The following is a 26,835-nucleotide window of genomic DNA, read 5'->3' as shown; positions in this document are numbered from 1 at the left end:
GATTGACATATAGAAACGTGAATTAATGATCTCCGGCTCGTGACCATTAGGTAAGCGCTCATACATCTGCAGCCCAAGGAGACCTGGGAACCACTGGGAATGGTTCATTAAAGTTTATGTTGCTTTTAATGTTTTTAATGTTCTGATTCTGGTATATCAAAGCTCATAAAACAATTTTATTATTTTTAATGTTTTCAGCTGGCCTCCTCAGCAGTTTCTTATTCCAGCTGGTTTTGTCCTTTTCGTTTTTGTCTCTGTGAAGATACAGAGTGTAGCTCCCGTCTCAGATACTAATGTTAGATTTCTAGAAAAACATAAGCCATAATGAGGGAGTGCTACAGACCGTTTGTGCGCTCCCCACCCCTGCCGCCCCACCTGGCCCCCAAATTCATATGTCGAAACCTAGTCTCCAATATGATGGTGTTAGGAGGTAGTGCCCTTGGGAGGTGATTAGGCCATGAAGACAAAGCGCCATGGATGAGATTGGTATCCTTATAAAAAAGACCTCAGAGGGCTCTCTTGCTCACTCCTCCGTGTGAGGATGCAGTAAGAAGACAGCTGTCTATGAACCAAAAAGTGGGCTCTTGCCAGACCCCAAATCTGTCAGTGTCTTGACCTTGGATTTTCCTAGCCTCTGGAGTTGTGATCACCGCCCACTCCCTGGTATTTGGCAATGGCAGTCCAGAGGGATGGAGACAAGGGGTTTCCCCTCCCCTAAGTAGAATTTGCATGTAAATTCCAAATCTGTTCTCCAAGCAGTTTCCACCATTTAATGTTCATAAATTTCCCTTGTACACTCAATCTCAAGAAACTAAAGTGTGATTATAAACAACACTAATAGCAAAGAGGCACGAAAATCTCACCACCCTCTGCTCCCGCAGCACTTCAGAGATTCATCCCATTGTCCTGTGGCAGATTGGAAAGAGGGGGTTGTGTTCGGAGTCATGGACCGTCCACCAGGGATGCTACCTCCATACTTTACAGTGGAAATCCCTATTTAAAAAATTCTAGTTCTGTTCATTAGCTGCAACAGTAGAAGATGAACCTGTGGAGAATGTTAGAAAGAACCAGGAGAGATGGAGCAGAAGAACTAGGGGGCAGGGGGAGCCCATAACCATGTTGCTTCCATATATCTTGGAGAGGGACTTTCCTCTGTCTTTAAAAAATCACTCAGACAGTGGACAAGGCTTGACAATCCAGGAAAAAGATGCTTCTTACTATATTTAATTCCCTCGGGTCTCTGACTCCTTGAGTTGCAAAACAACTTCATTTTTGTAGGATTTTCCTAAATAAGACTCTGCACTTTGCTTGTAGAGGAAGAAACAGAAGGTGATTCTACCGTGCAAATGCTTATTTGTCAGATGTTGTTGAAGAGAGTATAAAGTGGACGGGAGTGCCGAAGGGTCTTCACGTCCCCTAATCCCACCTGGGAGTTTCCTGCCGCCTTTGTGACCTTCACTTGGCCACTTCTCCTGCCCTCAGGGAAGTTTCCAGACAAAGCCCCGTGATTGGCTATCTGTGAAGTAGAGGCACAAAAGCCTTTAAATTTATCTCATCTATTTCCAGAAAGAAAGACACAATGCAGATGGAGAAGAATGCCACGTTTGAAGACATTTGCTTCATCTAGAAAGTCTAAATCAGTCTCCGAAATGTGCAGGTGTGCTACAAATACATCTATTTCTCTTTTCATTTTACCCTGGAAGTTCTCCGGTGCTTTGACACAGACCAAGTGGTCACAGTAGGAAAAGCAAGCACAGGCTGGGCGCTTGTAATTTATAGCATGCAGAAAAAGGCACTCACCAGCACTGACAGTGATGGCTTCAATAAACTGCTCTCTCCAGCTGTTTGTCCCAACCACAAGGGCTAAGTTTGTCTTCTTAATAAGTTTGTCCACGGTACTCTAGAAAGGTTGGAAAGAATAAGATAATAACTGCTGAGTTGGTTAAGGCCACGGGAAATCTAAGGCCTTATTGATTTTGAAACCCCAGGGCTACACATAGGATGGTGGATGTTAGGCTCGACACGACAGTATTGACATCAAACACTGTCGTGATAATGCAAACAAGCAGAGTCCTTGCTTGGAGCCCTTCTGAAATAGAAATCTCTTCATAGCAAATACGAGCCTCCTTCACTGCCTAATGGCCAGGGAAGAATGGCTTCAGTGTTATAACAGCAGATGTTGCAAAACCCCATGCCCTTCCCCTTGAATGCTTCCTGGACTTGCTTTTCTGTTGGCTTCATCGGTAGGATGCTGCTTGCAAAGGAATTACTATATGACCCGCCCAGCCTTGCATTTCTCTGAATCGTGGCAACTGGCGGAGAGATTATGGAACTAAAAATTGTTATTATTATACTTTTGTTTGTCAATGAACTGCCGCCAGATAGCAGAGCCCCAAGACTGCTGCTGCATGATCATCAATAAAGAGATTTTTCTTTGGCTACTGACTGTTGTCAGCCTGGCAGCTGTTAGAGAATTCACTCTAACTCTGCTTCTGTTGCAGGCAAGAAAAGACGAGACAGGAACAGGTGAATTCATAGGGTTTTGGGCCCATGGCCACTGGCGTCGCACTGAATTTCCCCATGCTTTACTTTTCTCTTTAGACTTTATTTTCTCTTTAGACTTTTTTTTTTAGCACTTGATTTTATACAATTAGCACTCTCTAGCTTTCTAAATGTCAGTTAAGGTAACAACAGGAACAGCCAAACGGTCACAGGAAAACTAAGCAAGCAGGTGCACCCAAAGCGCTACCACAAACCATAGCGACTAGAGGGAGAAGGGTCACTTCCGGGGCACGAGGCCACTCCTCCCAGAGAAACTACCACACGGACTAGTCTACCGCACATCCACACTTACTGTCAGAGCATCCTCGATTTCCCACTAATTGCAAAGAGGCAGAAAACACATATTATTTGTCTGAGGTCAAACTCTGTACGTGCCTAAAGGCAATGGACCCGAACGGACTATGGTTTGGGAAGAGAGAAAGTTATCAGCTCACTGGGAGTCAGGAAAACAGGACCCAAGCAGCCTCTGTGGGAGGCCAAGGCTCAATCAGAATGTCACGTGGGTTCGTTCAAAAAGGGTCCTCTGAACGCAGAGATGATAATAAGCACTGAAGGGCCCATCTCCAACTGGCCCATTCTGTATTTTCAACATCGTTCTTTGCTCTGCTGTTTCCTCAGGGTGGCGACCTTCCACCCCGGGCCCGTGTCTCGAACTGCTAATGTCCCTGATAACAGCTCTAGTGTCACTGCTCTTGGCCACGGTAACTTGAAGCACATGATACGCATGTCTTTTCTCTCTGGACTCAGGCCCATTTCATCAAGCCCTCTGAGCATCCTGACTGATGTCAGTTCAAAGTGCTGTGTAGAATGTTACAAGAAATGACCTTGATCTTTGCTAAAGGTCATGGAAACATGGCCCAGGTCTCCCCAAAGGAGCCCTCTCCGTTTTGATGCCAAGGCAGAGAATCCCATCACCTGGCAGATAAACAATGAAAGAGATAAGCTGTTCTAAGAGTTCAACACACAGGCTTGCCTCAAGAAATCTCTCTAAAGAATGAAGTTTTAAAATAAATGAAAGTTAAAATTTATGTGGATGAAAAACCCAAGGTAGATTATAAAGTGCCAGTGATCAACTCTCACTGCCCTAGAGCTGGAAACGATCGGTGTAACCTCATCCTCACCAGTGGGTATTAGGAAAGTCAAGCCCTTAGTCACAACCTAGTAAAGAACTCAGTGGGCAAAGTCAAAGTGGGATATAGGGAGGTATCACCCAGATTTGGGTCTTCAAGCAGTTCTGAGAGTCTTAAAAAAGGTCTTTAAAACAGCTTTGGTCTAGAAAAAAAAAAGTCTTAAAAGAATGACATATTATCAAAATTGATATTTGAGGCACCTCAGGGACATGCTCCCAATTTCCCTTTTGTGTTAACAGTAACTACTGATGAACTTCCGGGAGGTGGGACGAAACAGTCTATGGAAGCTATTCTGGGAGGATAAGAACCCTGAACAAGTGAACTTATATGAAGAGAAGGCGGGAATTTCAAATGTTCAGGTCCCTGGAGTTGTTACTACAGAGAACTTTGGACCCAAGAAAGCTTTTCTGCCTGGGAGAGTGTGCCCTGCCATACCCAACTCAATGCTTCCGCCAGAAAGTTTCTGTGATGGCTCCTCTTAGTCAAGGGTGTAGGAGAAGATTGAGGGTTGTCCCATAAGGGAAAGAACACACAATTCTTCCCCCATGAGAGCCCTAGGAGGTGGAGTGGGGTTGGGGACAAGCTTGCACCAGGTGCTCTGGTTCCAGGTGAAGAAGGTTCATGAGAAAGAGTGAGGTTGGATATGTCTGGACAGGCTGGTCCATAGAAATAGACAGTCTGCATCACCTGTACCCTGGGATCACAGGGAACCTGTGTGTGTCTGTATGTGTGCCAGTCTTAGGTGTGCAGTAAGGCAGGTTCTAGATCGAACAACAACTGAGCTCTGATAGTTGGAGTCTGCCTAGAAAACACTGGTCCCAGTCTTTACCCCTGCTCCTTCTTTCCATGGGAATGAGTGAAAGAAACAGTGATTTTTCAGCAGCCCAAAGGGGGAATTTTCATTGCATTTTTATCTTTTTAAAAATTCCTCTGTAATGGCAAAAGATGTTTTTCTTTCTACCTATCTCCTATCAGGCACCTCACTTTGTGGATCAGTTTTAAAAAACAATTAATGGGTCCAGCTAAAGGAAGAGGCCACTGTTCTGAAACGTCTCAGATAAAATACCGAGGCTTCCAAGTCCCTGGCCTGCTTCTCTCTTTTGGGATGCTCATTCTGGTTTTGCAAAGAGAAGCAGAGTCTGTTTTTGAAAAATAAGTGGGGAAAATACATCTGCCATCTGGGTTTGTGGTTCTGAAAAACCAGAGGATGATGTTCCCTTTCATGTCCCACTACAAAGTCAAAGTGGCTCTCCTGGGGTCAGACGTCAGGGCTGTGTGGGTGAGGCGGGATGGAAGGTGGGATAGGGAGCACCGGGAGCAGCTAAGATGGGTGGGAAGAAGTTAACTTCAAAATGCTAAGCTCATCACCCTAAGACCCAACTGCTTGACTTTGGAAAAATGACTTTCATCATCCAGAGAACCAGGAATCCAATTTTATCAGCTCAATTGTAAACTCTCTGGTTATAGGCACTGTAAACCTTTGGTAGGTTGACTGTGCTAATAGGTCCTAGGATCTGAAGAGGAGGACTAACTATAAATGAGAATTTGTCCCAGTGGGCTGGGACAAGAGAGAGCTTACCATCCCCTCTCCAGAACAAAATCTTCCTAATTGTCAGCCGTGTGAATGCTCTGCTTCTGATGAATATATTTGCTTCTTTACATAGAGCCCGGTTCCTTCCACACAGAACAATCTCTTGCAATTCCCATTTGCTTCCTCCTTGCTATCCCTGCAGACAACATCCTCCCTTTGGGGAACCCCTGTGCAGGGACAGATGCCACCCCCTGATACAGTTTGGTCTGCAGGACCTGTGGGTTCCCTGCCAACTTTCCAATTCCAGTTCTTCTCTGAAAAGCTTCTTGATTAATAAGCCGATTCTGGAACTTGCTAACATTATGAATAGTCTTGGTTCCAAGATGGGCCTGGCCTTCCCCGTGGGCAGTGTTGGCAAGCGTACCTTGAATTCATAGGATTCTTCAATGATCACTTCCAGCTTGGTGTGTTCCCCCAGAATGGGACGCCCCATTTCTGCAATGCGCCTCTCCTCTTCCTCTTTGCTGGTCAGTGGTTGCTTGTCATCACATTCTTCTGTGAAAGGGAAGGGCATGAAAGTTAGCAGTGTGCTCAAATCTCTTTGGAAATCCCTGGATTCTGCTACAAGAAAACCAAGAAGGAAGGAAGCCCTGATGGCCCACTAAAAGTCCCTTGGGTGAGATCATCAGTCGAGGGGAGAATTGGATTGAGGGTCGGGGTAGACCACGTAGCCCGTCACTGTCATGCCTGTTGAAAGCAAGTGGAGAGGGTGATCCACAACCTGAGCACAAGCCAAAGTGCGGATCAGGAAAATCACGCATAGACACATGTCACTGAGAAAGTCTCTGCCTACACATCGTCTATGTTGAGGACGTCATCTACCGTCCCCTGTGATGCTGGTTCATCTGGCTGTTTGGACACATTCTTTTAGCAGGTCACCGAAGGAGCCACTATGAAAAGTGACACATGGAATGGAGGACTCTGGCCTCCTCCTCTCCACTTTCTAGAGGCAACAGAAAATCCTCCAGGGCCAACAAGTTGAGTTGGTGGAAGGGAAATTCTGATGATAGCCAGAGCCTCTGTTGCAAGTTAAGAAGCAAAACATCCATTCCATTTCACTAAGATGTCTGTGCTCCAGTGCTTCCTCTCTCTGGTGGAAAGTTCAAATTTGCTAGGAAGACCTTGACCACGTTCATCTTCAAGTAAACAGGGAGGGCAGAGGTGAGGCCTTTGGGAGTTAATACTACTCACCATGTGAGCGTGATTATTTCCAGAACCACCATGTAGCTGACACTACAGGAGAGGCCAGTGAGTGTTAAGAAAATGTTAATGGACTTGAGAGTCCATTAATGAGGGGAAGCTCACAGTTGGCTCCTCTCTGTGTGAAGGTCATTAGGATAAATCCCAGACTGAAAAGGCCACGCACATGTGAAGGGTAAATGTTGTTCCTATAATCACTCTACCTCCTTATCCTTCAGGCCCAGGATGCTGGAACAAGACAGACTACTTCCCCTTAGAGTCAAGTCAAATGTACTTCAGCTCAAGAAAGTATGGGTGGTATGGAAAGACCTCAGCCCTGATGTCTTTTCTTCTAGAACTTTCCAAGCAAAGTGCCTGCAGGAGGACTCTGTTGACTGATGAAAACATGAGAAAGGGAGAGACTTCTAGCCCACTCTTCTTGCATTTTGCCTTTAGGCATCAGCTCTGTAGGAGTCCACACCTCACATCCCCTCCAAAGACGTGGTTTCCCTCTGCTAAGGACCCTACAGTGGTGGTTCCATTTGATGCTCTAGCAAATTTTGTAGAGAACGGGTTCCTAGGCTAGTTGTTCATGGCTGGGGACCGGAGCAGATGGGCTAGAAATACTGCTGGCATTTTGTATACCAAGTGTCAAAACCAACCCAAGGCAGAAGCAGAATGTAGCGTATTCATTAATTTGTTAGTATGGATTCAATAGTTTCTTCCTAAAGGAATATTTTAGAATCTGCTTTTCTATCCCCAGTTTTTACAGGGCCCCCAATGAAATTAGATGAAGACTAAAAATAAGGCATTTCAGACTGGCCAGAAACTGCTAAAATTTAGCAGATGCAAAGGAGAGGTGCCAGGAACTTAATTTTAACTGTACAAGTAGTAATGTGTTTTATAGTAGGCTTGGGAAGTTATGACCCACGAGAGGGCAAAGGGTTCCAACTTGTGTCCACAGGGTTTGTCCTGGAAATTATGCGTGTGCAGCCATGGAAGTGGGAGGCTGAGGTATGTGATGTCTAATCCACCCAGTGCTCAAATCAATCACACTGTGATTCTCATGGCTTTCTGATCCTTGAGCCCAGGTTGAGGTTATTGGTAGTTTCTTAGCAGCAGGTCACATTTGCGTGTCTTTGTTCAAAACCTTGGCTGAACATGGGTGTCCTAGACTTACATCAAAGAAATTTTTTTTCCCCCAGAACAACTGGGTTTATTATTTGAATTGCAAAGCCCCTGGGAGAGAATATTTATTATGACTTCCTTTTCTGTAGTTTACTTACAAATGGTAAGTTGCTTTAAATGGGGCTCAAGGCAATTTGGGTAGAAAACTGGGGAAATTAGAAAAGAAAGGTGATGTGGTAGCATTGTTTAATGCCCCATTTCACAAAATGAAATTATTTGGAACATGGTGCTAGATAAACGGACACAGTAGTAAATGAAATCAAATCACAGTGATTAAAAAGGTTATTCCTATTTTAACCACCTCTCAATCCTTCTGATCAGGAAGAAATGCTTAGTTTGGTGCCATCGTGTCTGTAACTAGTTCCTGACATATGCTCTATGTGTATAAAGATCCTTTATTCATTGTTCACACGGCAAGTGAGGCATAGAGACGGGACAACTTGTAGTGCAGCAAGGTGAGGGCTGAGGGAACAGGGCGGGGAAGTAGCTTGCTCTGCCTCCAGGAGTCAGGGAAGGCTTCAGGAAAGAAAAAGTACTTGAAATTGGCATTGAAGCTTCCAGAGAAGCTTGCCAGGGAAAGGTAGTGCTAAGGTTGGGTAGGAGGTAGTATAGTAAGAGGGGGCATTCCATGCGGACAGAAGTCAAAGCACAAAGGCATAATGTCATGGAGGTGTCAGGGCTGTTTTTACTTAGTAAATGTCACGAGCATTTAAGAGAGAATTACAGGTAATGGAGAGGAGACAACTGGATAAATCCTATTGTTGCTCTACGACGATCCTGATAAATTAGGATCTGCAGATCCTGGCAAAGAACAGAGCTGGAGCTGTGTTTTAAAAAAGTGTCCTCTCTTTAGATATCTTTTATTAATTGGGGAAGTAGTTTAACACCATTTTTTCCCCTTTGGATCATCTATTATGTTTGTTTCTTTTTTGCTTTGTTTTATTTTGTTTCTTGTTTTTGTTTTGTTTCTTTTTCACTTTGAATACTGGATCAAGTGTTGTCCATTTCACTCTGGCCAAGTCAGTTTCACCTCCTTATTTATGTCTAGTGACCACATGTTGTGCTTTTCATTTTGCTTCTCAGACAGAAAATGCATTCTCTCTCTCTGTCTCTCCATACAGATACATGTATGCTTTTTTGAATTCATCATATTTAACTGAGAAGTTGATAATCAATCACAGAACATCAGGGTCTCCACTAACCAGCACAACCTAAAGACCACTGGGTAATTCATACCCACTCTTAAAATCCGTATTGACATAACATAAAACCATCCCGTGATAAAATCACCAGTAGAGGACCTCCCTTCTTTTCAGTAATTGATTTTGCAAATGACAAATCACAGAAGCTAATAGATACCTGGGTTGTCTGAAAAAGTGGCCGCTTATGCTTTCTGGCTTGGCTACTTTTTGAAGCAGCAGCGCCGTGAGAGCTGAAGGGCTCAGTGGGAGAATCCCTATTAGAAAACAGAACAACCCACATGCAGATCTGCACCTGAGAAGCTACTGTTGCTGTTCTCTCACGTCCTGGCAATCTTTAATCTTAACCAACAATGTCAGATTTGGAAAGGGGTGTAAGGCCAGCAGTGGGACAATCGCTCAAGGTTATTTTAATCCTTCATTCAGATCTGCACTAACAAGTCTGAGAGTAGAGACCTCCTAACGGTTTTCAGCTCCTGACTGGCCTCTCTGGTTAGAGCCTAAGGAGACTGGTTTATTTATTTCCACCGGGAATATTCTGGAACAAGTCTGCAGTCAGGTCGGGGTATCATGATTATCAAGTAGGGAAGTGGGGCATGAGGATGAGGAGTGGAGAAGTGCTTCTACCGCCACAGCCAGTGACGGTGACGGGGATGACCGAGGATTGAATATCCCTGTCATCATCCAGACTTGGAGATGATGCCCGGCTCTAAGCTTACAGTAGATGTGGGATGGTTGTGGGATCCTCTGGTCACCTTGGCAATGTTCCCTCTGGAGAACCCCCACAGATGTACTATCATCCGCGCATATGTGGCTAACATATTGCCTGGAGGCCAGAAAGGCAAGTTGTGCAAAGAAATACAACTTGCTTTTAAAGAAACTTCATTATACTTGGAATGAAAGACCCATGTGTGAGAAGCCAGATTTGTAAGAAATCTGGAATATATTGAGACGTGAAAGGGAGAGGTCATGGTGTCCAATCTCCTCTGCAGGCCCATGGTGCTCCTTCTACCAGGCCTCCCCTCCTGCATGGATAGGCTTGTGTTTTGTGGCCGACCCACCATATTTGGAATGTCAGAGAAGCCCCTGCATTATTTAGCAACGTTCTACTAGGGACAGGGGCCAAAGTCTGCTACCTCAATGTCTAAAGACTTAAAGAACACTTGAAGATAGCTAGCTTCAAGCTAGTAAACTGTGGTTTTCAAGGACCATGATGCAATGAGTACCTGCAATGGTGATTACAGTAGAGGGAATCGGATGTTCTCTAGCATGAACTTTCCGGAAGACAGGTTGGCCTAGCGAAAAGGACAGGCAGAAAATCAGCAGAATGGATGGTGTTGGTATGTTACCAGAGTTCTGTGGAATTAGTCAGTTAAACACCACATCCAGATGCACACATCACAAGCAGTGTTAGTTTGGGGGCTGAGTGGATAGGGGCCACTCCAATGGAGGCCACAGAAGTGAGCAAATAAATGGGTCAAGTGTGCTATGAGCCAAACCAGGTCATGTACGTGAATTACACACTCCTGCAACTAGGTTTCTGCAGGCATCTGGAGTGAAGTGTCCTTGTCCTTCAAGTTATTGCTTCCAGAGGCCTCATGAAACAATGGAAAGCACTCAGTGTGATTACAGGTAACCTGGTTTTAAAGCCTATGGGTGCCAACGACATAGCCTTGAGCAGACCACTTCCCCAGTTTCCCCACATTTCCCCATAGCAGCCCCTGCTCCATCCATATTACAGGATTGTTGAGTAACATAACATCTGGGAACATGCTTATTTATTTCCTGAGCATCTGAATGGGGAAGTTTCATACGCTGGTAGGCTTTGCAAGGGTATGCCATCATCAGAGCAACTGCTGGGTTAGCAAGGCCTAGGGTCTCCATTAAACTTCTGGTTCAGTTGACTGCCAAATCCACCTGCTGTTAGCTTCTACCAAGGAGCTACCTTCAACATATCTGGAAATCGTGAGGTTGGGACTTGGTGCCAACTCTCAAATTCTTGCTGTCTGAATTTGGGTAGAGCAATTCTCTTCTCTGAGACTCAGTTTCCTCAATTGTAAATGAAGCTAAAGTTGAAAGGGATTTGTTCCTCTGCTGTAGGTACTGGAGTGATTAAAGTGTTTTAAATTTTCATACTTTGGCTTTCTTAAAAAGCCATGTACCTTGTTAAGTCTGTTATATGATGAGCATAATATAATTGGGAAAGCAACTTTTAAGGAAGTATATTGACTTTTGTTGTATAACTCTATGGCTGTCTGTTTGGGGAATCAGATGGGCCTCTCTTCTTTCCAAACTGAACCAGAATATTTAGTTTTATTAAACAACTCAAATTAATGTGCTCTAGTTTCCCCCTTCTTGGGTCCCCCTCATTTTTCATTTGACTGGAATACACACTGATGGCATTTGTGAAGCATCTGGGCTTTGGATTGCCAAGGGGTTAAAATGAACGTAGGAATAAAGAGATTGAAAGGGAGGAGATAAAAGTGCTGGGGTTAGGACGCCCATCAAATGGCTGTGGACTTAAAGTCAGAGGGCCAGGCTCTGAATCCTGGATGGGTGATTTGGGGTGGACTGATCAATCACTTCCGACCTTCATTTCCTCCCTGTGAGAACAATAAGATCTTAACCCATAAGGCTGAAGATTAAATGGGATAATGGATATGAAATGCTTCACAAACTCTGATGAGCTATAATGTATAGGGGGTTATCATGTTATATGCCAAAAAGGTCAAGGGACAATGAGATCATAGGTTCCAACAAGGGCCTTTCAATGAGGCAAGGTCTAGGAGCAACACGTAAAGATTTGTAAATTCCAGAATCACCTCTAGTACTTAATGTCCACCACTAATGAAATCTCTGAAATATATTGGGCTGTGGACCAAATGACTTTTTCAATTTCCATATATCCTGCTTCAAATTTAGATTTTCACACTCAGCTGCACAAGACCACATAAAACCTGCAGGCAGAGTCTGAGGGCTAGATTAATTCTTCTCAAAGCTGTGACTTTAAAGCCTCCAACTGACTTCAAAGAAAAGTTCTTCCAACTTAGAGCTGCTTTTCACTGTGTAAACCCCAGTTCTAAAACCTTCCCCAGGGCATCTATAGAGAGGTGGATCCCAGGCATTCTGACCTGGATTGAGAGAAGAAGGGTGATATACACTGGGAAGAACAGGCCAAGGTAGAGGTTCCCAGAGAGCTTCTGGAACATTGTCTTGTTCTAACTATCAATTTCAAGGGTTGGGAAGAGGTGGTAACAATAGAAAAACTATTATATCAAACTGAAGCCATAAGGAAGAACTTAATGAAATAAGTACATGAAATGATAGAACTCTTTGGAAGAAAAGATTCTGTTCTCTTGAAGGCAAGATGTGTCCGAGGCAGGAAATGTTGGGCATTACCGGACAGATATTCTAGAACATGATAGGAACAATTTCTGTGAAAAGAAAACTAGGATTCTGTTATTACCTAGATACTTAAAAGGGAAGATGCTTCAAGTGATAATATGGAAGAAAGGCCATCGAAGCAAAATCCTGACATATTCAATAAGAAAAATAGGAAAATATCTAAATATATCAGTGCATTTTAACAAGGCACTCTATAGCCCAAGATTTTTGGTGAAAATCTCATTATCAGGCTGCATAAGGCTGAAGGTGCTGTTAGAGACTACAATATTTCTACAACAGTTGGCTTTCTTCTTTCTAATTATTTCAGAAGCCATGAAGGCTGCCTTCCCCAATTTCCACAGCCCTCAAATCTCACAAAGTTAACCAACTTATTGGGTGACAGGAACAGTATATTTCCAAGACTTCAGTGAGTTCAAATGAGGGGTTGAGAAAAAGAAGATAAATTTTTAAAAAAATAAATGGAAATTCCTGCATTGGATTCAAAAATAGCATCTTCAGCAGTGCACAGTCAGGGAGACTTGACCTGGGAGAGCTTTGGATGGCTCAGATTTTAAAAATCCTCTATGAGGACTTGTCCTGTTTAACATTTTTATCCTTTGCAATTTCTCTGTCTCTGAGAGTCTGTGGATCATTCTGTCATTAGATGCCGTGTCTGGAAAGAAGCAGTGAGGAACTAAGAGCCCCTGTGAAACTGCTCATTTTCAGAAATTTCTACTTTGGACAGAATCTAGTTGGAACCACCTGATCACGAGTTTACAAGAACAGTGGTTTAATGAACCCCCAACTCCCCTACTACAGGATTGAGCAAAATTGGAATTTTTAGGAATATTTCCTTCTTCAAATATGTTGGTTCAGCTGATTGCAGGAAAAATAATGACAGTAGTGTTATCTGTACAATCTATTGGCAAATGCCAATAGATTGGCCAGTAGTAGGATGCCCTTGGAGACATCTTCAACCTGCAGTTTCAGACACATCACACCGACCACTTGATATTTCTCTGTCTCTCTCTAACTCTGCCTAGATGATTCCGAAAGGTTGGGGGGGAATACTGGAAGGGGACCCCTTCTTCCTTCTGTACATGGGAAAACAGCTTTAGAGTTGTGTTAAGTAATGTGATCAACACAGGCTCGACGCCAGTAGGAATGTAAGAGTTTTAAACTCTTAGAGTGGAACTTTGGGTCCGTATAGAGCACTGTGTAATGCACTTCTAGGGGTCATGTTAATAACACTCAAACTAAAATCCTCAAAGAGGGGCTCAGACTGATGTCATGGGATGAGGGGAAGGGACTGCTCTGTCCTCTGCTCACAGGGCATCACATAGCATTCGGAGCCCGAGCCTGGTCCTGGATGTCCATCCCCATGTGTCCTTGAGGCCAGCGGTTGTCTTATCTAATCTGGTACCCTGCAGCATCTAACAGAATGCACAGCACACCATCAGTGCTATGTGAACATCTTCATATCAACAGTATCAAAATGTGATCAGTTACAGGTTCTCCATACGAATTTGCTTGTACATCAACACAACACACACATTGTTAATGTGCACAGTGTTAACTGTGTAAAATCAGCAAGAGCACACCATGTGCCACAGCTAAACGTTAACACAGGTTACATAAAATGTGGTTCGAGTTGGATTTTCCAGGGTGTTTGGGGGAAAATGAAGAACATTAAAAAAAAAATCTGTCTTACCATACAGGTATTTCCCTTCATTCAAAACAAATAAAAATGAGAAACGATTTTTAAAAATGTAAACAACATATGGCGAAGACAGCAAAAAAAAAAAAAAACTCATGTCATTAGCTTTAAAAATTCATACCTGTTATTGTGAAGCCACCTAAAAAAGAAAAAAAATAATAAATGTTACAATTTATTTAATTTATATTCTAAATAACAAATACCAGTGATATCAGACTGCCTGGCCACCCATCCAAGATACAACATCTTGCCAAACTATATTTATAATTAAGAAAAATCTGAAAGTATCCATTCACAATTTAATTACTACTCATTCTTTTAAGATTATGGGACTTAGTGCACAAATTTAATTCTCGTGCATACCTAAACAATCACTGGTCTTTAAAGAGATTGTACTAAACTAAAAATGGAATATTAACTGTCTAACCTACACAAAAATGAGGCCAATGGCCCTAGACAACAGTCTTGCCAGTCAATCAATAGATATAAAAGTCAGAAAGCTACTGTATCACCTGACATTCATGGAAAATCACCTAGAGAAATGGAAAGGAAATGGAAGAAATGAAATGCTTACCAAGCTCATTCAATAACAGGGCTGTGAAGGAAACAGACAAAGACAACACAGAATAAGAGACCAGATGAATAATGAAAGTAAGAGGAATATCAGCAGAAAGAAATCCAGGCAGATCTGATTCCAGTGGGTAGGAAGCCACCGCTAACATGGGTGCTTCCCAGGGAAATGCAGCCCTGGGAATATTTTCCAATAAACAATCCCAACACGAATTTTTTGCAAATGTGTGTGACTGATTAGATATGGATACAATTCCCCTTAGCTGTTATTTCTTGGCACTTTATAAAACATTTCTACTGACTATTCTTATATAATATAGATATCTAGTTTACCAAAGAGAGTAGAAACGTTTTATGAAGTTGTTGTTAACTTCATTTGAGTAAGTCTTCCTCAGTAAATATTGCCCAGGAGCTATGAAGTCACTGAATTCCACTGAATTTTTTTTTTTTTTAATTCCACTGAATTCTTAAATGATGCAGAATTTCAGGTGTTATACCTTTCCTTCAATGAAAACGATGAAACATCTTAGGAAATTCCAATCTGGCTGCCCTTCCTGAAGAAGACTTTGGCCCAACGTAAAGCTCTCCCTGAAGGTTCTATTTGCATGGTATTTCTTGGCCAGTGAAGGGATGCTTATGTTTTTTAAATTCTCAAAACCTGAGCGCCAGGAATGAGCATTTATTTGTGTGTTCTTCTCTATGACTTCTGTGTGTTTTAACTGGGCAATCATAATATTTCTTGTGGGAACTGACAAGGCAGGTAGTGGGGAGGAGGCATCGTATCCATAATCTGATTTCCGGGTTATGTGCTTTAAACCCAGACTATACCTCAACACTTTATTTTGGCGGAAGCTCCCTAGCTAAACATATTATATAAATTTCTTTAGGAGCGGTGGGGAATGCTACAATTATGTTTTCAGCCCCATTTCGCTGCTAACGGCTAGTGGCATTAGAGGATACTTTCTAAAACAAGTCAGTAATTTTATTTATAGTGACAAGAATCCACTTGGAGGGTGTGAAACCAGATAGTGCTATCAAGGAATTTTAATTTGCTTTTAAATGAGGGCATATTTTACTAAAACGACAATTGAAAGAGCTCTATCCAAGATGCTCTTCCTTTAGATAGAAGACAGTGTTTTGGAGGAATACATTTAGAAGTAAGTGCTTTTTTTCCTGTATGCTAATGAGGCATTTTTGATCCCATCTTTGTAAGAAATCAGCTCTGTTTTCTAGTGTCTTTGCCTTCTGCCTACTGCCATTGAAGCATATTAAATAGGCCACATTAAAATGGGTCCCCAGTGCTCCATTCTCCATCATTCCAAATGGCTCCTGGCACCATTTGGGACATGACTAGGTCAGGGACATACACTTTTTTCTCTTTCTTTTTTCTCATAGAATCTGAAGTCACTGAGTTCTTACAAATGTGAGATTAAATTCCTCCAAATGTTGGGTCTATATAGGAATTAGTCCTATATATTTGATATTTTTCCTTATGTGTAAAAGTATAAATTTCTTATGAAGTGGTCCATTTGATCATCTTCTATGCTAGTCATCAATTGTTTGGTTGAAATGAGTAAGAGCTTTTAATGTGTAGTAAGCTCATTTTACATGTATAACTACACAATCCCTTTAAAATGGCCACTCTTAGAGGATAATTGCAGGAGGCCCTTGTAATAACTCAGAATAAAAAATTATCTTTGATGGTGGTATAAAATTCCTGTCCTTCCTTATCAAAAGTAAACCATAGAAAATAGAAATAAAACCAAAGAGAACAAAGAAATTGCCTTCTTTATTCAAATATTTTCCAAAAATATGTGAGTGCAACTCAACTAAAAAAAACCTAGTTGTTTGTTTATTTATTTACTTATTTATTTATTTACTACATATGTTAGAAATTTGTCAATTCTATAAGCATCAAAACATTTCTGAGCATAAAGCTGGCTAGGCCATAAGCAAGGGTCAAATTCTTCCTGAAGGACCATATCCTTCCTACTAAAGGAAATTTGTATGACTATAGTTTCCTACATCTGGTCCCTTTTAAATGTCATTTTTGACGATATTAAAAATCTCAGGCCAAGATGAACACTAGAATGTGGATAACGCTACTCTTCAAGGACCTTCGTTCTTATTAAATATATGTTTTTGGAAAACTGGGCTGTCTGAAGAAGCCTAATTACTGAATTCTTCCGAAAGTTCCTATTAGTTACCATTGGACTCATCTGTCGGGACTAGTGGGTATTGAGTTGTCTTTATCATGAACGTTCAAGGGGAGATTTAGCAGTGGGAAGTACATTCGAGAATGATCCCTGAGTCATAAATACCTGAACACAGAAATCATGCTTTTAGTTCCTCCCTTCTGAATTACAGAAATCTCTTCTAGTCTTTCTTGGGTCTGCTCTCAAAGTTAGTGGGGCATTTCCTGAAGAGAATGGGCTCTGTTTGGTGCATTTGTGAATCAGGGAAGGGAGATAAAACTGTTAAAGCTTCAAAGGAAACAAAGGATAGTAGTACTTGGAGCCGAGGAAGAGGAGAGAGTTAAGTGTGAGAGTAGGAGACACGGAGAGAGAAGAGTACAATTTCTCGCTGGTATGTCTTTGTATACTCTCACACCTTTCATTCCTCTTCTTATCCATTTTGGTTCCTCAAGCACAAGGGAGAAACTGCACTCTTTCTCATATTCCTCACGGTCAAATATTCTAATGGTAATGATCTTCCTGTGGGAACACAAGACAAAGGCAAAACAAATGGTTGGAGTCACACGCTCATGCTAGGGGTTCACCAAGCTGCATGTTACCGTGATGTTATGGAAGGGAGAACTGGCAACACATGGGCCTCACAAGTATGTAACAGGGCATGGCGGCTTCTCTCAGGGAGCCCCCGTGACGTGGTCTCCTTGTGGGCCACTTTCACAAATGCTTCCTGCTTCTACGAGCTGGCAGGAAGTACCCGGAAATGAGAGCGTGGCCTCCATTTTGGCGTGGCCAGCATCAGCCCTGCCCTTCCCGGAAATGGAGGCCGGGTTGACCGCCCGGAAAATTCATCTTTCAGACCTGCCGTGTGCAGAGTGGTCAGAATTGGCTGATGGAGCCCCAGGCTGGGCCTGCTGTGGCCTGGGGGTGGGGGTGGGGGCGGGGGTGAGATCTATGCCCTGTTACATAGGTGGAGGGATGTGTGTGTTGTGAGCCACGTCTGAAGAGTGCAGGCATCCAGGGGGTGGCACAGGCCAGCAGAAGCTGTTGGGCTCTGCCCTGGAGCAGCTCCCCCACCTTTCTTCTCACTCATCTCCACCAGGCGGGGCTCTCCAATCTCAAGGAAGAAGGTCTTGTTTTTCTCATACTCCTCATCATCAATTACCTTGACTGATATTGTTTTGCTGAAACAGAGAAGAATAGAAATTGACGAACAAGGGGAAGAGGAAAGAGAAGAGAAGGAACATAGAGAAGAGGAAAGCCAGGTTAACGTGCTGCACTTCCAGACAAATGGCAACTGAGAAAATGCTGTACTGTGACTCTGTTCTTCCAGGAGGGGTATGGGATAGTTCTGAAAGATTGGAGAGGTCACCCAATGCACAGCTCCCCTGCCCAAGGCCATGGGATGATTTTAGGCACTCAGGACTCACGGGTTTATCATCACCAGCAGAAGGAAAAGCAGAACACAGATCACAATAATAAGAAAAGAAAAATATATTTATTTGGTAAATGCTTTAACCATAGGATTGTCTGAGCCGTGCCCTGGAATTCACTCATTTAGAACAAATAAGTAAAACACATCAAAATATCAACAGAGGTTATCTGTGAGTGATAGGCTGATTGGTCCTTTTTTGGGGCCTTCATTCTCTTTACTCTATTTCCAAACATAATATTTTTGTAATAAACTGTTATTAAAGTAATAAATGCATAAGACCATCACAAAATAAAATCAAACACTTTTATCTTACCCCACCCAATGTCCTAGAATCAAACTCTTATTCAGACTAGTCAGATTTTCCACCTAGGTCACAGGGGGAAAATGTTCATGTTTTATTTGTCTTTCTAAAGATGGAAGCTGAGGCCTCCCAATAGCTGTTTTGAAAGGTGGGGGATGGGAGTCATGATGCTATACTGATTCTCATCCCTCCAAAGCTGAGTTTCAACTTTGACAAAATATACCATTTACACCACTTTCAAACTCCACCCGTACACCAAGACATTCAGTTAAGAATTTTTCCCATAATCCATCTGTTAGCACTTCTAGCTTTAGGGTCCTCTGGTTGTGAGTGACTGGCAGACTGTAGGACAAATGCAAATACTATGCAAATCTCAATTTCCCATAAACCTGATGACTGAAGATATATCTATCTAATTAATAAAGGCTTTTTTTTTTTAAGATTTTATTTATTTATTTGACAGACAGAGATCACAAGCAGGCAGAGAAGCAGGCAGAGAGAGAGGAGGAAGCAGGCTCCCTGCTGAGCAGAGAGCCCGATGTGGGGCTTGATCCCAGGACCCTGGGATCATGACCTGAGCCGAAGGCAGAGGCTTTAACCTACTGAGCCATCCAGGCACCCCTAATTAATAAAAGCTTAATCACTTCCTGTATTACCACATACTCAGAGCCCCCTAAACCCTTGTTTGTCCTTGAAAAAAAATTTTTTTCCAGTAACACTGGCCAAGAACATTTCTGACTAAGGCTTTTGAAACAATGAGTTTACACAGATGCATAGTTTTAAAGTCACGGACATTGTTTAGTTTTGGTGGAATTTTCTAGGTCTTCTGGAAGGAAATTAGTTTGCAACTTTTTATTTTTTAAGAGAGGTAGAGGTGGGTGGGGAGGGATACAGAGGAGGAAGAGAGGATCTTAGGTGCGCTCCACCCTGAGATCATGACCTGAGCCGAAATCCAGAGTTGGACACCTAGCTCACTGAGTCACCCAGGTGCCACCCCCATTTCTAAAATTATTGATCAAAACCACCAAGTTTTATTTCGACCAACATATGCCAAAGAGCATCAGTGTTCTTTCCTAGTATGAAGGAGAAGAAAGGTAGAAGTTTCTTACAATTCTCGAAATTTCCTAGCCCCCACTTAATGTTAAATGCTTTCTTGGGTTAACACTGGGGAAATGAGATCAGATGATTGGTTCTGGTCCTTTGGAGCCCCATAACCAGCTCTCTGCTCCTCAGCTTACAAATATCTCCACATGATGTTCATATCCAATTTCTCATTACTAAGGAGTTGGGGCTGATGACAGCGCCTTTTCTTTTCTACCTCAGCTGTGTCCTCAAAGACTGAAATACTAAGGCCAGATGAGCAGTTGTAAATGACTAAGGCAATAATCATTTTTTCAGAGAAGTTAGATATTTACAGACTTCCAACGGTGTGACAAAGTCCAACTACATGTACACAGTGAACAATTCCTGTCTAACTTCTGGAACTATTCTCTGGAATTGACTTATTGACTTAGTGTGTGTGTGTGTGTGTGTGTGTGTGTGTGTGTAAATATACATATCAAATCAGCCTACCCTGACTACACTAGGATATCTAAACATTCCCCAATCTCCAAAAGTTATAAATTATTAGAGAAAGTACAAGAAGATGTAAGAAATGATGATATATGCACTCTTTATTTCAGAATTGAATTTTATGTTATAAGGGAAATCAAATTTATTCTACAAAAGTCTGCCAAACGTTTACCCTTTTTATCATCAAACTTCTTCATTTTGGATATTAATTTCTGTCTTCCTGCCTTATCATTACAAACTGCAGTTGTGCAGCTCTACTAAAGTAACCAGCTATAAGAGCAAGCATGGGAAAGGGTTAATGGGCATTAGGAAGGCCATGCTACCATCTTCTGGACCTCTTGGCCCAACATTCCTTATCACTTCATGACTGGGTACACCAAGGTGGATGCCATGTTGCAATGCTCTTGCTTGTCTTACCTTGAAACATTCGACTTCTCTTTCTCCATCAAGTACTCCCAACCTATCCTACATCTCATCCCATGTTTTCTTAGATTACAGAAATAGAGTACAGTAGAGATGGTTGGTATAGCCTGGCTAAAAGGGTGAGGCTTTGTTTAGAAAAAGCTTCTAGTTTTATTCCCAAAGAGCAACATGACCACTCATTCAGAAATAAATAGAAGCAACCAAATAACGTTGTTTCTTATTCTTAGCAAATTTAATCCTCTATTGTCCTAACAGCTTTATTTCCTATACTCTGAGTAGCTGATGAGTGTGAGATACATGAAGCCCCACACAGTTTGTTTGTAGGATAAAATAAGCACTGAAATTTGTTTTTAGATTACCACTATTTACTGAGATCATAATCCTTAGAAAATGTTTCAGAATTTGATAACTGTGACACTGGAAAATCAAAGAAGAAAAAGAAACCAGTACCTCTGTAGGTGCCTGACCAAGACCCCTAAAATAGATGAGATTTGCATAATGGTGTATTTCAAAATCATTAATAATACCGTCAGTGGTGTGCCTGACAGGACAAACTATTAAATTATAAATTGATTTCGGTGCTCTTGCATAGCAAAACAATTAATAGGAAGCTTGTTTATGAAAGGACATTCTAGCCCATTGGCTGTTCTTTTTTTCTCTTTACCAATGGGATGCAGTCAAGTTTTCTTTCTTTAAAGATTTATTTGTTTGTTTGTTTGTTTGTTTGACAGGCAGATATTACAAGTAGGCAGAGAGAGAGAGAGGAGGAAGCAGGCTCCTTGCTGAGCAGAGAGCCCTATGCGGGGCTCAATCTCAGGACCCTGGGACCAAGATCTGAGCCAAAGGCAGAGGCTTTAACCCACTAAGCCACCCAGGCATCCCAAGTTTTCATTCTTTAGATTGACAAATTAATCCAAACAAGACTGGAACAGTCAGGTAGACACAGCATTTCATTCTATGACAACTCTTATGCTCTTACTGCCCCAATAAGAAACAAATAGAAAAATTGATGTTATGCACTTTTCAACTACCATAATTATGAAGAAGATAAGAGCTTTTCATCTGATTTTTTTACACATTTCTCTAAAGTTGAATAGTGTACTATAAAAATGATGTTTTCTGGAAACTAGCAAAGCAGTTACAAATCTTATAACACTAAATAATTTCTCAGTGTAGCTAAAGTTTCTATGGAAATCCATCTTGGTTCCATTTCTAAGGGGAATAAAAGGATTTGATTAAGAAAGATCAGTTTATTGAGTGAAAAAAGGCAGGTCATTCCTTTTTTTTTTTTTTTTTTTTTTTTGCCGTGCTTTTCTTTTGGTAATCCTAAACCAACATCTATACTTGACTTCTCAGTCTCTCTCTCTCATCTGATGGGTCTCAAAAGACCTGAACACCTTCCAACATTCTACCAAGGAGTTTGTAGGTCTGATGGTGACTCAGGCAGACGGTGCAAAAGGAAAGAAGGAGGTGGGGCTTTATTAGTGGAGGTGAAAAAAAAAAAATCTTTAAAATACATTCTAACCTCTCCTCAGTAAGCCAAAGTAATCTGGGCCTCTTTTTTATTTCAGCCTCAATTTGCCCTTCTGTGGTTTCTTCTTCTCAAGACTGCCCTTGATATTAGGAGAAGTGAGAAAAAGATGAGTTTGAAAAGAGAAGAGACTCTCCTTTTAAATCCCCATGCAAAAGATTTTAGTGAGGATTTCACATATTTAGATACTGCAATGGCTGTTTTAAAAATTATTATTTAAAAAATTAAACTCACTTTAGGCATACTGAGAGGTCATTGGACCTATGAGCACTTTACATTTCTTCCTTTTTTTTTTAAAGATTTTATTTATTTATTTGACAGAGAGAGATCGCAAGTAAGCAGGGAGGCAGGCAGAGAGAGAGAGAGAGAGGGAAGCAGACTCTCTGTTGAGCAGAGAGCCCGATGTGGAGCTCGATTCCACGACCCTGAGATCATGACCTGAGCGGAAGGCAGAGGCTTAACCCACTGAGCCACCCAGGCGCCCCGACTTTACATTTCTTAATTCACCTGTCTTTGTAACAGCCCTATAAGGAACTTCTGCTACTTACCATTCACAGAGGAAACAATGACTCAGAGAAGTTAAATAACTCCAAAGGTCACAAAGGGAGACTCCTGTAACTGGCTCCAAAGGCTGATACCTTCAATTATATAACCCACAAAGTTCCTTATTCATTCAGCTATGCAGTATTTTTATGATCACTTTAAAGGATCTGGACCATTATTTTAAATTAATATAAAGGTTTATTGTTTCATCTTTATGTTAACAAGGACTGCTTAGATTAGCAACGATAGAATTTCAACTCTATTTTTAAAAGGAGAGGAGCACATCTATTTTATGATGGCTGTCCTAAAAAGTTGAATCCTTGAGGAGACAGAGGTCCTATCAGAAGTAATTGAAAAGTGCCGTGAGTATGTATGGACTCAGCAATTCTGGAAACTTTGAGCCACCAACCAGTAGTTTCAGCCTCATGCGGAGGTGGAGTGGGTGCTTATTAGAACTGCAGAATCTCAGGGGCCATGCCAGACTCTCCAACTCTTATCTATATATTAACAAGGTATCAGGATGATGCTATACATGTGAAAGTTTGAGAAGCATGGATCTAGAGAGAACAATGTGTTCTTTTATTAAGCCAGAGAATGAACTAAAAGCTGGGCTTGTGTTTTTAGAGGGACTCTCTGCCCATTAGAATCACACCTGGAGCTCAGCAAACTTTGAGTGTGGTGCAGGAGCCACTCAAAACCAGTGACCTCAAGCTCTCTAGTTGTGGGGCCCCAACATGAATAAAGTTTTTAAATGTTTTTTGGGTGGTTCCAGTATGCAGCAGGGACTGGCGGCTGGCTAATTAATGGAGGGCAGGAATGTATGTCTGATGTTTCAAAGAATGTATTAAATAAAGAACAGATAGAATTGTGAGAAATTCAGAGTAAAACTAAATTTCAGATCTAAATAGCAGTCTAGACTGAAACATGGGAGAACCATTCTGCTTTGTTCTTCACCATTGTTTTTTCTGGATTATGTAGAGTATTTAAAATTTTGTTTTCTCCTCTGATGAAAGGCTGGTCTCCCTGGGCCACCTTAATAGTGCAGGTGAGAAAACACTTTCAGCTTTCAGGCAGCAAAGTTTACACTCACACAGAGTGATTTCCTTCCCCCACAAAGCGATAGGAAGTCTGGTGATAGGCTTTTACACAATGGAAGTTCTATTTGGAAAGTAGAAAACCTAAGGATTTCAACTGCCACGTGAGACAGTAAAGCCTCATCCTTCTGCTCTCAGAGAGTTTCTAAGCCATGTCAGTGAAAGGCCACGTTTGTGGAACTGGAAATTTTCCCCATCATGGCCACCACACTTAGACTCACGAAAGCAATGACCCAGGATTGACCACACATGAAGGCAAAAGACCTGGCAACTTCTCTGACCACAGAGTGATGTCATCAGGTAAGGCAAATTTGAAATCTCACTCCCAGTACAGCTGATATTAAAATAGAATAAACTCTTAATACTCAAAAAGATGAGCCAACTTAAAAATGGGCCAAAGATCCGAATAGAAGATTCGCCAAAGAAGATCAGCAAATGGCCAATATGCATGGGAACAGATGCTCCACATCGTTCGTTATCGGAGAAATGCAAATGAGAACCACAATGAGATACCAATGCAAACCCTCTAAGATGGCTAGAATCAAAAAGACAGGTAATAACAAGTATTGTAGAGAACACAGAGCGATGAGAACTCTCCTACACTGCTGGTCGGAATGTAACATGTTGCAGCTGCTTTGGAAAAACCTAACAGTTCCTCAGAAATGTAAAGACAGAGGGACCTTATGACCCAGCAATTCCACTTCTAGGTATATAAGAGATTTAAAAACATATGCCCATATATAAGCTTATACTGAATATTCATAGCAGCATCATTCAGGAGAACCCCAAAGTGGGAACAACCTCAATAGCCACCATCTAATGAATGAATAAACACCATGTGGTGTGTCTACACAACGGAATATTATTCAACAATAAAAAGAAAGGAGATTTTGACACATGTTACTAAAAGATAGCAGAACATGCCACCCCAAAATATGCCATTTTGGTATAATGATAATTTGGAGCTATAGGCACTTGAAAAACAGCAGATGCAGGGTGAGCCTTTCTCTGAACTCCTCTATCTGCCTAAACACCGATGCTCCAAAATGATCTCCACTGTTACAGTTTCCCTCCCTGGGAATGTCGTCAGCCATTATTACAGGAGAGGAGGCTAGAAGTAGATGCCACATCCTGACAAACGTTTGTCACAGATTGTCATACCTCCCATCTATTCTTCTAAGGATCTCTTAATCTTCCCCCAAATCATCTACTTTCCCCCAAGAGGCCTTCATCCCTCACCTCATTCCCTCCTAAGGTGGTATTTAAGCCTACATTTCAGCTACCTTCAAGAGTGACTAATTTTTCCCTGGCTGTCTCTCGTGTATGCATGAGGTGTACATGTTAATAAATTGGGTGGGAGCTGCCTCTTGTTTATCTGTTTTTTGTTACATGATCTCAGCTATGAACTCTAAAAGGTAGAAGAAAATTTACGTTTCCTCCCCCACACCACAACATGGATGAACCTTGAAAACATTACATTGAATGGAAGAAGCTAGACACAAAAGGTCTTATATTATATAATTCTATTTACATGAGAAGTCCAGAACAGGCAAATCCACAGGGACAGAAAGTAGCTTAGTTGTGGCGGGGGGGGGGAGGGGGGGACGGGGTAAATGGGTCATGATGATCAATGGGTATGTGTTTTCCTTTGGGGGTGATGAAAATGTTCTACAGTTGACTGTAGCAATAGTTACACAATTCCAGAAGTACACTAAAATTCATTGAATAGCTTATTTTAATTAAGCGAATCTATGACATATGAATTATATCTTAACAAAGCTCTTATTAAAAAAAAAAAAAAAAAAAAAAAAGCAAGCTTCAGCATAAATCCAGTCCTTAAAAAGAACTATTCCTTGGGTGAGAAAATGTGATGAGAACATTTTAGGTTTTTTGGTATGGAGTTACAAAGTTTGTCAGCCTCGCCAAAAAGAAAACCAGACGGCCACATGCTCCAGACAGGGAGAGCCACGGGCCCCAAAGCTAAGTGCTCAGCCTGTCAACTCTGCTGGCCTTAATTCATCCCTTGTCCCAGGTTCCCCGCAGAATCGGTCCCTCTAGGACCAAGGGCTACGGATGTTGTACTTAAACAGGCTAAACATTTCTGGTGGCTCTGACCTCAGGCCTAGTTTCCTTGGCCTGAGTGTTATGGAGTATGTCAGAAGTAGCATTTCCTTCGTGGCATTTGTTTAAGAAGAAAAGAAGAGGACTAAAATCCTAGGTCATGCTGCTGCCTCTCACAGAGTCCCCAGCTCTGTTCACATCACGTCGGGCATTATCCAGCACCCTCACTGGCATGGATTTCTCTCGGCCTACGAGGAACTATGGGCTTCCTGTGGGTTACCTTTTTATCCCTTGGTTTACATCCTGGACCATTTTCAGATTTTTTTTTTCCTTTTCTTCAAAAATTGGTTTGATGACTGACTTGGGGATTTGGAGTTATGGAAAGAAAGGGGCATTCAGAGAAGACCCAGGCATGTAATCTCATTTTCTATAAGCAGCCCAAATCAACTCTTCTGTCCAATGAATATTCTAAATAGGATACACAGGCTGCTAGTCACATTATTTCTAATAACATTTTCCCATCATTTTTAGCTTAGGAGAAACTTTGGGCATGGACTCGCTTGGGAATTTGCTCAAGATCCCATGTTAAGATGGGTCTTAAAGAAGGGACCAGGCCATGACTCAGCTCTTGTGTCCTTTGATGACACGTCGGGAGCATTAGACCGGGATGCAGAAGACCCAAATTCCTCTCTTGGTTCTGCCACTTTCTAGCTGAGGGTTTTGGACCAGTTCTGGCATCTTTCCAAACCTAAGTGTTATCATTGATCAAATGGGGATAATACAACTCACTTCACAGTGATTGTGACGATCAAATCATGGGTGTCATCATTCATCAGCTGTAGATGATACAACTTCACAGGGTGTTGCCAAGATCAAATAATTCAATGCAGGCCAAATAATTTTGCAAAGGACTGTAAGATGTTAGGAACAGTTGTTATTATTCGTTGAAAAGGAGTGGTTTGTTCTGTAGTTCTTACTTGCCTGTTCACCTAGCCACCCAAAGGGGCAGTTGGCAGATGGTGGAGGTGGGTGTCAGGAAATATTTGATGGAGCAATGGGCCATAGCTCAAGTTCACTCTCATATGTAGCTTGGGATCACATCCCATATAACGGGCAAGGACGGGCCCCTAAACTCAGAGAAACAAGCACAAAGGCTACTGTTCAGC

At 41.9% G+C, this 26,835-nt stretch overlaps 1 protein-coding gene across 16 annotated transcripts in view; it reads right to left on the bottom strand.

Annotated features, from left to right (window-relative positions):
- Positions 1–26,835, bottom strand: part of SLC8A1 (solute carrier family 8 member A1) — a 379,615-nt gene that overhangs the window by 46,524 nt on the left and 306,256 nt on the right. For 9 of the 16 annotated variants that reach the window (XM_032352866.1, XM_032352871.1, XM_032352872.1 and 6 more), the window contains 7 exons: positions 17,787–17,893; positions 14,525–14,545; positions 14,072–14,089; positions 13,945–13,959; positions 10,076–10,144; positions 5,648–5,778; positions 1,801–1,900 (listed from right to left, as the gene is read on the bottom strand). In XM_032352866.1, the coding sequence (XP_032208757.1) occupies positions 1,801–1,900; positions 5,648–5,778; positions 10,076–10,144; positions 13,945–13,959; positions 14,072–14,089; positions 14,525–14,545; positions 17,787–17,893 (461 nt within the window). Of the gene's footprint in view, positions 1–1,800; positions 1,901–5,647; positions 5,779–10,075; positions 10,145–13,944; positions 13,960–14,071; positions 14,090–14,524; positions 14,546–17,130; positions 17,235–17,786; positions 17,894–26,835 lie in introns of all 16 variants that reach the window. The other 7 variants (XM_032352862.1, XM_032352863.1, XM_032352865.1 and 4 more) reach the window with 7 other exon arrangements.

Source organism: Mustela erminea, chromosome 7, assembly GCF_009829155.1.
Source record: "Mustela erminea isolate mMusErm1 chromosome 7, mMusErm1.Pri, whole genome shotgun sequence".
Lineage (NCBI taxonomy): Eukaryota > Metazoa > Chordata > Mammalia > Carnivora > Mustelidae > Mustela > Mustela erminea.
Note: the sequence above shows the minus strand (reverse complement) of the source record. Positions and strands in the feature narration are given on the sequence as shown.